The sequence below is a fragment of the Dendropsophus ebraccatus genome, chromosome 1 (genome assembly GCF_027789765.1).
Source record: "Dendropsophus ebraccatus isolate aDenEbr1 chromosome 1, aDenEbr1.pat, whole genome shotgun sequence".
NCBI classification, from domain to species: domain Eukaryota; kingdom Metazoa; phylum Chordata; class Amphibia; order Anura; family Hylidae; genus Dendropsophus; species Dendropsophus ebraccatus.
In genome coordinates this window covers 197,076,626-197,086,752 of record NC_091454.1, presented here as the reverse complement: position 1 = coordinate 197,086,752, position 10,127 = coordinate 197,076,626, and the positions used below count along the sequence as shown (strand labels likewise).

The 10,127-nt window shown below is 43.1% G+C and overlaps 1 protein-coding gene across 1 annotated transcript; it reads right to left on the bottom strand.

Annotated features, from left to right (window-relative positions):
* Positions 1-373: 373 nt before the first annotated feature.
* LOC138784088 (interleukin-1 beta-like) lies at positions 374-5,910 on the bottom strand. The gene is made up of 7 exons (XM_069959626.1): positions 5,836-5,910; positions 5,682-5,736; positions 5,230-5,278; positions 4,537-4,756; positions 3,990-4,169; positions 3,107-3,246; positions 374-1,228 (listed from the first exon to the last, which is right to left on the bottom strand). The coding sequence occupies exons 2-7, from the start codon at positions 5,729-5,731 to the stop codon at positions 1,034-1,036; spliced, it is 834 nt and encodes a 277-aa protein (XP_069815727.1). The 5' UTR covers positions 5,732-5,736; positions 5,836-5,910; the 3' UTR covers positions 374-1,033.
* Positions 5,911-10,127: the final 4,217 nt, after the last annotated feature.

Genomic DNA, 10,127 nt, shown 5'->3' with positions numbered 1-10,127 from the left:
TAGATTACAAATATTTAACTTTCATTTTCCAAGTAAAACCCATAAATTTATAATTTCAGTTCGTTGTTTTTATTTATTCACCTGCATAAAATAGCATTTTTATATAAAAATCATAATTTACAAAGCAGTATAAATTATAAGCTATTACATATTATAAAACAATACTTAAAGTGAATGTAACAATACTTAAAGTGAATGTACTATCAGGCCCGGGGCTGAAGCACTGGAGGCAGACCAACCCACCCCCAGTGGGAGGAAACCCCCATCCCTCTATGACACGGCTCCATATTGATTCTAAGGGAGCCGCGTCGTAGAGGGATGGGGGTTTCCTCCCACTGGGGGTGGGTCGGCCCGCCTCCAGTGTTTCTCTCACTTTAAAATAATTAATATAAATATTAATTTACTTTTGAAGATCATAATATAAACTCTTCAGCAAGTTACTTACTTGTTCTCTAAATAAGAACTTAAAGGAGACGAATAATACAGTGCAGCCATGGGGGTGTAGAAAGAATCTATACTTACCGATCCCCGCAGTGCCGAGTCCTTGCTCCCGGACCCCCGCTGACATCCTCCTTCTCTCTCTCCTGCAATGTCACAGCCAGCTGACAGATTTACTGCTCAGCCATTCAGTGACTGGGGCAAGACATCCATCAGCAGGGTTTAGTACTTTCACCCTAGTTGTGACATACCAGGAAGCGAAAGAAAATTACGATGGCAGGGGTCCAGAAGCCCTGTGGGGACATGGGAACTGGTAAGTATACATTCTTTATTATGTTACCCACCACCAATTGCTTGCACAGAATTTTTGGTTTTCCCCTTAAACTTTATAAAAGTTCTTTATACCGCAGATTCTGTTACTTCTAAGGAGGACCTCAGAGTTTCTGAGGGATTCATCATCTGTACATGATTGTTCCATAAACTGGTCCACTAAGGCAGCTTTTTGCCACTTTGGGGGCACAACTCTCCTTAGGTAACAGATTAGAACAAGACTACTCTGTACATGGTACATACATAGAAATGGTTGGACTGAAAACTAAAAATGTGGATTCAGGATAAAATCTCGAAGGAAGATTTCATTGTTTTCTGGCTTCAGCTGCACTGGTTCTCTCTCTAGCTGAGACGTGCTTATATAATAGCCAGGGAAGGCTGCCGATTCAAATGAGTTGTACTTGTTGTTCACTAACTGTTTGTAGAACATGAAGGGTAACAAGTCATTGTTGCCTTTTTCCTAAAGGAAAGACACAAAAGAGCAGTTTAGCTAAAATTTAGGTTAAAGCACATTCACCAAATATCGAAATTCTAGAGGTCCCCCCACTACCCCATTACATATTTTGTTATCCAAGTTTCAGGAGGCCTAGCAGCTTCACCAGTGGCGGATTAAATGTTGCCCCCCCCCCCCCCCAGTCAATCCGCCCACATTATGATCCGCTTCTGCCCCCCCACACACACACGCTGTCCCCAATAAACACTGCCTGCCTCCCCTCCCTGCTGACCCCAATAAACATAATGTTTAGTCCCTTGCTGCTACCCCCAGTAAGCATTGTCCACCCACCCAATTAACATATTGCCAACTCACCCGGTCCCCTGATGTTGCCCCCCCCCCCCCTAGGTCACAGCAGCACAGAGGATGTCAGGAGAGGAGGGTGCTGATCTTATAGGGGAGGTCACAGCAGCACAGAGGATGTCAGGAGAGGAGGGTGCTGATCTTATAGGGGAGGTCACAGCAGCAGAGAGGGTGTCAGTAGAGGAGGCTGCTGGTCTTATAGGGGAGGTCCCAGCAGCACAGAGGATGTCAGGAGAGGAGGCTGCTGGTCTTATAGGGGAGGTCAAAGCAGCACAGAGGATGTCAGGAGAGGAGGGTGCTGATCTATAGGGGGGTCCCCCTTTTCCCCTCTTTATAGATGGTTCCCCTCTTTCCCCCCTTTATAGATGGTCTCCCCCCCCCCCCCCCTTGTACAGCAGTCAGTTAAATAAAAAAAAAAAACACAACTCACCTGCCATCCGTTCCCCCGTCGATCCTCTTGGCTCCTGGTTTGTCCCCGGCTGCCTCCGGCTGATGTGCGGCTGCCGGGGGTGTCTCGTTCTATCCCCGGCAGCGCACGCATCACACAGCTCACTGTGCCGCCTGGGCCCTGACCTCCGGTACAGAGCGTCTCTAACGTGCGCTCCCAATACCGGAAGTCAGGGCACCAGGCATACAGGGAGCTGTGTGATGCGTGTGCTGCCGGGGATAGGACGAGACACCCCCGGCAGCCGCACATCAGCCGGGGACTCTTGTGACCGCAAGCGAAATAATGCTTGCGGTCACAAGAGTGCATTGGCGGGCCGGGCCGCAGTGGCGTGGGCGGATTATAATGTGGGCGGCGCGGCATGGGCCCCCTTGGAGCTTCGGGCCCCGGGCGGCCGCCCAAACCTGCCCACATTATAATCCGCCACTGATCTTCACCATTGTTTTTTTTATGAATGCTAGGGCCACTGCATACCTAAGGCGTATGGGGCCTCCTGAGTCTTCACCAACATATGTTGTCGGTGGAGATGGGGTCGGTCATGATGGATTTTCACTGTCCAAACCCTTTGTTCTCAGATGGATAAGCAGTCTGGCTGCAGCTTATGCCTTCCCATAGAGAACACATAAATGTATGTCATATGTATATGAGGGACAGGAAAGATAACTGTTGGCCAAACGATCATCTGTCTGACAGTTATTGAAGATGTGTCCACACTAGAGATGAGCGAACCTTGAGCATGCTCTAGTCCATCCAAACCCGAACTTTCGGCATTTGATTAGCGGTGGCTGCTGAAGTTGGATAAAGCCCTAAGGCCTTGTGGAAAACATGGATATAGACAACCTTAGAGCTTTATCCAAATTCAGCAGCCACCGATGGACTTGAGCATGCTCGAGGTTCGCTTATCTGTAGTCCACACCTAACAGTAAATAGTAAACCCCTAACTAATTACAGAAAACGCATGTAAGAAGGTCTAGAAGTCAATTTTTTAAAAAAATTATCAATCCCATTTAGATAGAAATGTATCATGGTATTTATATTGGTAAGTCTGTCAGTGTTCTATATTGAGGTCACACTAATAACCATTCATGAGTGCTCACCTTCAGGCTTAGAACTGGCTCTGTCCTCCCTTCTTCAGTAGTGCAGCATAAATAGAGTTGGCGGCCTGCAACACCCAATGTAACTGGAAGTTTTCTTATATCGGGTTTAGCTGTCAGGTAGGTGTCCAAATTTATTTTTGCTGCAAGAGTAGACATAGTGTCAGGATATGGGACCAGGAAGACCAAAGACAGGTGAAGCCCTGAAGGTTGGGCCCACCCCACTTTCCCTGCCTAACGGCAGCGGACAACTCCCGGCGATCCCTAATTCTTTCTAAGTGTGAACATGGAACAAAGACAAGACAAACACAACACAATAAAACAGGATCAGAGGTCCATGTGAGCAACAAGAGGGCGGTGCAGTACAAAATGTGATCCAAGAGAATAGTCAAAGTCCAAATGCCAGAAGTCAGAATACTAAGTACACAGTGCATTAGGAATGCTTGCTCAAGACACATTAGTAAACTAGGCTAGGCAAGGCAAGGGATACAGGCATGGGAGGATACCTTTTTTGACTTGGAGTTCCAGCCCCCAGGCGTGATTGGATGTGAGACTCCAGTCCAGGACACATACAGCAGCATAACTAGCAGTGCCAATCATTTAACCCTGACATATAGCAGCTGTGCCACTCAGCCAGGGGCAGGGCAGCCCCGGCCGCGGTAGAATCACTGAATGCCGCTGTGCACCTAGCAACCCGGCCGGTAGCTAGGAGTGTCGTTGGCGTGCTTCCTGCACCCATGCCAGGGACGCAGTCAGGATGGGGCCAGCCGAACGCTCCAGCGGTGTGAGGAGCCGGACGACCCCTGACACATAGATGTTAATTACTTATTTCTTAATATTATAGCAGATGTGGAACATGGAATAATAGCTGTATGTAGAGGCTTACCTTCTTGCTCAATATTCTGCCCTTCCAAAAACAAGGCCACAAGACAAGCATTGCCCTGAAGTTCTTGTACAGCTAAGCTCTTCTGTTTGTAGTCTCTGATAACATGCACTGTTGTTTTATTGTATTGAAATTGAGATTTTGGGGTATCTTCAGATTCCATTTCATTGTAAGTTATGTCTTCTGTTACAAAAAAATTATAATTTTATCATTGCCATACACAGATATATAGACGACATTTATGTCACATAAGAATTACAACCTGTCATTGGAGGAACTGAACTATATTTCTTATATTAATCGGAATATTACTCTGCTCTATATATCAAATAGTACTTAATAGAATAGTTATATAATGGAGAGATATACAGTATATATATAATGTTTAATTGGATACCTTTTTTTTAAAAAAAATCCTATAAATATTATTTTTGATACCTCTTTTGGCAATATACTGTTTTTGGACAGGTGTGGCCTAATAATAATAATAATAATAATAATAATAATAATATTTTTTTTATACATTGTAAATAATTATGAATCATTTTACCCTCCACAAGGATGTGATTCAGAAGGTCACTGTCTTCAAAAAAGCTCTGCATCTCACATCCTCTTTTACTGTTCAACTTTTCCAAAACTACAACAAGCATTACGGCTTTCCTAAAGGAGCGCATGCGTTTCTCCGGCTTCCTTATCTCAGGCTTTATTCCAGAAAGGTAAGTAGACCAGCGCTCCTCATGGTGATTCCATTCTACACGCTTCTTATTGGTCTGTGGAACAAAAATTATAATTTTTATCATGTTCTTAACTTGCTATCATAACCCCCTCCCGCTGCTGCACTGTAAATTAACGTCACTGCAGCCTATGCCTGAGGTCACAGCGACGTTAATTTATGTTTCCCAATGACACAGGCACAGAAGCTGTGCCTGTGTCCTCTGCAGTGGGTCCGGGCTATTAGTGATAGCCGGGGACCCTATAGATACTGCACTCAGCACGACCACAGTATCTATAGGGCTTCAGACAGAGAATTCTCTCTACAGAGGGAGAATTCTCTGTCTGGTCACCATCGGGGCTCTGCGATGTGATCACAGAGCCCAGATGGTAGCCATCGACACCGGAAGCCTCAAGCTTCCGTTTTCTAGCTACGGAGGCTGTCGGGGAAGGGAGGCAGGTAAAGCCAGCACGAAATTAAAAAAAAATTATAATTTAAGTGAAATTTTTTTTTTTTTTTTATGTAATTCACCTTTTTTTGGATGGAAACGTTATCAGAGTAAAATTCTTCAGCATGCTCACTACAACAAAGGAAATAAATATTCAGAAGATTAGACAGAAAAATACCATTGCGTAACCCCCTACTGTCATTATTCTGATACAAACAATTCAAGGTCTTATACTCTTATTATAGATGATTTTTACATTTGTATTGCATCATCCTGTACAATTGTGGTTTTATTTTAATTTACACCATTTTTAAAAATTTTCTTTCATTTTTTACAAAATAAGGCATTTTCTATCAGACGCCAAATCATAGTGATATTCTCCCTTATAATTTATTACTACTTATATCTCTAATGCAGCGCGGTACATACAGCAGCACACAGAGACCGAATGTATCATAGTACAAGACCTACAAGAGTTAATCTAAGGTGAATATAAATTTATAATATTATATATTTATAATATATAAACTTTTACCTGTATTCCATTGAAATGTCATTGGATTCTGGTACCTCTGCCGCTGCCATTATGTCTGTAGAAATAAAATTTTATATAAAATTGCGATGCAGACAATAAAACATGGTCCGTAACGTATATACAAATATAAAATAGAATCGTAGTCATGAAATACCTTTTGGTTTTAAATAAAAGCTGTAAATCCTAGAAATGTTCCGATCCTGAGGACGAGGAGATGTCGTTTGTTGTCTGTGCGATCACCTAGATTATTATAGTCTGCTGCCTCTCGGCTACTTTTATAGAGCTCAGGATCTTGCACAATACAGGGTATTCCTCACTTCCTTCAATCATTCACGTACTGTGATTTTTTTTTTTTTTTTTTTTTCAATCCATGTAGAATACTGGATTATTTTAAATATCCAAATACTTCAGAAGGTTATAATCATTACACCACCTCTATGCCGATGATATTCAGATCTACCTCTCTGGTCTGGATGTCAACTCTCTGCTATCCAGGATTCCAGATGTATAGCGGCTAAATCTTCCTTCTTCTCTTGCTTTCTAAAACTCAACATGGACAAAATAAAACTAATCATCCTTCTCCCCCATCTCCCTCCACCCCGCCGTCTAATCTCACAATCGCAATCAATGGCTGCACTCTGTCCCCCAAGTTCACTGCCTTGGGGTCACCTTTGACGCCACCCTTACTCTTAAGCTGCACATTCAGACCCTGACCACCTCCTGCCGCCTCCACCTAAAGCTCATTTCCAGATTCTGATATTTTCTCACCACTGCTGGTCCATGCTCTCATTATTTCCCGCTTGGACTACTGTAACATCCTCCTCTCTGGCCTTCCATCTAACTCCCTTGATCCTCTCCAGTCTCTCCTTAACTCTGCTGCCTGACTAATCCACCTTTCCCTTCGCTCTGCCAATCCCTTCATTGGGGCTCCCCGTTGCCATTTTAAAAAGTTGACATACATGGCCGTCCACAACCTGTCCCCCCCCCCCCCCCCCCCTGTATATCTCTGACCAGAAATCCCACTAGCATCTCTCATGCAACCTTCGATCCTCCATTTGCGCTCCCCCTTGTTCGTACCTCATACAGCCTCCTCCAAAATGTTCTCCGAGCTGCCCTGATAATCTGGAACTCCCTACACCGACACATCCGGCTCTCATCCACCATCAAGACCTTCAAGTGTAACCTGAAAACCCATCTCTTCAAACTAGGCTACAACCTATAATTCCGCACCACACTCTGACTAGCTGCACTTTACCTTCTGTCTCATCTGGCAAACAGAGGGCTATAACATGTGGATCGGTGGAATCCGGTCAGCAAAGACCAGGCAGGAGGACACTGGAGCGTAGAGGGGTAATAATTTTTTTTAACCTCTTAACGACGCATGACGGGTATACCCGTCATGCGGCCGTTAAGAGTAAACAGAGAGGGCTCCCGGCGTGAGCCCTCTCTGCAGCGCGCAGTCCCCGGTTGCTATGTGCAGCCAGGGACCGCGTGTATTAGCCGCCACGGCCGGCTAATTAACTATTCAAATGCTGCTGTCAAAGCTGACAGCTGCATTTGAATAGCAGCTGTGCCCCCTCTCCCTGGTGTCTAGTGGGGGATCCCCCCCCCCCCCCCCCCCCGTGATGCGATCGCGGAGGGGAGATCCGTTCTAATGAGCCGGCCGGGGCTCAGCGTCGGAATGACGCTGATCCCGGCTCGGCAATCTATTCAGATGGTCTGCTGCAGACCATTATAATAGAGCACCGATCTGATGGATCATTGCTCTATTATATATACAGGATTGATCTCAATGGGAGATCAGTACTGTGTATATAGAAGTCCCCCAGGGACTGAAAGTTAAAGTGCTTTTATTAATAAAAAATCCCCTCCCCTAATAAAAGTCTGAATCACCCCCCTTTTCCCATTTTACAAATAAAAATAAATAAATAAACATGTTTTTTTATCACCGCGTGCGTAATCGCCCGAACTATTAATTAATCACATTCCTGATCGCACACGGTAAATGGCGTAAGCGCAAAAAAATCCCAAAGTGCAAAATTGCGCATTTTTGGTCGCATCAAATCCAGAAAAATTGTAATAAAAAGCGATCAAAAAGTCGCATATGCGCAATCAAGGTACCGATAGACAGATCACATCATGGCGCAAAAAATGACACCTCACACAGCCCCATAGACCAAAGGATAAAAGCGCTATAACCCTGGGAATGGAGCGATTTTAAGTGACATATATTTGTTGACAATGGTTTTAATTTTTTACAGGCCACCAGATACAATATAAGTTATACATGTTATATATCGTTTTAATCATAATGACTTGAGGAACATATAACAACTAAGTTTTTCCATAGGATACACGGCGTAAAAATGAAGCCCCCCCCAAAGAAAAATAATTGCGTTTTTTTTTCAATTTCACTGCGCATATAATTTTTTTCTGGTTTTGCAGCATATTTTATGGAAAAATTTAGCCTGTCATTGCAAAGTACAATTAGTGACGCAAAAAAATAAGGGCTCATGTGGGTCTGTAGGTGTAAAAATGCAAGTGCTATGGGCTTTTAAGCACATGGAGGAAAAAACTAAAACGCAAAAACGAAAGTTAGCACGGTCCTTAAGGGGTTAAACATCCTGAAAGACAACAGTCAGCCAAAGATTGGCTCCTTGGCTGATCGCTGTCCTAACTAAACGGGGTGATATATACCCAATTCTGCCTGATTGGGCAGATTATCGTACCGTGTAGTGAGACCCTCACCACCACAGAAGCTACTATATCATTTATTTGTAATATAGTATATCTTACTGCAGTACAATTGTCTAAAAAAGTAGTACAATACTAAGTGCAGTGACTTTTGAGTCATAAATCACACACACTGTATGGAAATGCACCATGTTACTATTATTCACCACTTTAGTGGCGTAACTTTGTCCATTCATGTATTTACCAATGAAAGCTACGTTTCACTGCACTTAGTATTGTACTATGTTTTGTTGTCCAATTGTTTAACCCCTTAAGGACAGAGCCTGAAATGGCCTTAATGACCGAGACAAATTTTATGAATTTGACCAGTGTCACTTTATTCATTAATAACTTCGGGATGCTTTTACCTATCCGGCTGATTCTGAGATTGTTTTCTCGTGACATATTGTACTTCACATTTCTGGTAAAATGGAGTCGATACTCATAACGAATCTTTATGAAAAAAACCCAAATAATGTGAAAAAATGCATTTTTCCAACTTTGAAACTTTTTTGCTTATACAGAAAGTGGTTATACCACATAAATTATATATTAAATAGCATTAGCAACATGTCTACTTTATGTTGGCGGCATTTATTAAACGATCTTTAATTTTTTTTTTTAGACAATAGAAAGCTTAAAACATTAGCAGCAAATTTCCAAATTTTCAGTAAAATTTCAAAATCAGATATTTTTAGGGACCTGTTCAGGTTTAAAGTGTATTTGAAGGGCCTGTATGTTAGAAAGCCCCACAAAGCACCCCATTTCAGAAACTGCACCCCCAAACTCTGCAAAAGCATATCCAGAAAGTTTTTTTTTAACCCTTTAGGGGAGTCACAGAAATAAAAGCTAAGTGTGTAAGAAATTTTTGAAAATTTTAATTTTCTGTGCAGAGATTTTATTGTAATCCAATATTTTTCATAATTATAAACCTATTCCCAGAGAAATGCACCCCAATAATTATTGTCCCGTTTCTGCAGTTTATAGAAATACCCCATATGTGGCCCTATTGCGCTATTTGACGCAACCACAAGCCTCAGATATAAAGGAGCGCCTAGTGAATTTCAACGCCTCCGTTATATTTGGTCATTTTTGACTGTACCACTTCAGGTTGGCAGAGGCTCTGGGGTGCCAAAACCTAAAAAACACCCCTAAAGGGACACCATTTAGAAAACTACACGCCTCAAGGAATGTAACAAGGGGTGCGGTGAGCATTTGGACCCCACAGGTGCTTCACAGAACAATATGGCGTGAAAAAAGAAAAATTTATTTTTTACACTAAAACGTTGTTCTAGCCTTCAATTTTTCATTTTCTTAAAGGGATAAGAGGAAAAAAAAGACACAATGTGTAGCGCAGTTTCTCCCAAGTACGGAAATACCCCACATGTGGCGATAAAGTGCCAAGGCGGCGCAGGACAAGCCTCCAAAGGGAAGAAGCGCCAATTGGCTTTTGGAAGCTGAATTTCACTGGAAAGGATTTCAAGGGCCATGTCGCATTTACAGACCCCTCGTGCTGCCAAGACACTGGAAACCCCCACAAGTGACCCTATTCTGGAAACTACACCCCTCAAGGAATCTAACAAGGGGTTCAGTGAGCATATGGACCCCACTGGTGACGGGCACAAATGTGGAACAATGTGACGTGAAAGGGAATATTTTCATTTTTTTCACTTTCATGGCACAAATGTGCCCGTCATCCAGGGGTCAATATCC

Coding starts and splice junctions, on each gene's coding strand:
- LOC138784088 (XM_069959626.1), bottom strand. CDS start 5,731: ATGGCAGCGGCAGAGGTACCAGAATCCAATGACATTTCAATGGAATAC. Junction 4,170..4,536: donor GAATCACATCCTTGTGGAGG/GTAAAATGATTC, acceptor TTTTTGTAACAG/AAGACATAACTTACAATGAA. Junction 3,247..3,989: donor GCAGAATATTGAGCAAGAAG/GTAAGCCTCTAC, acceptor CTACTCTTGCAG/CAAAAATAAATTTGGACACC.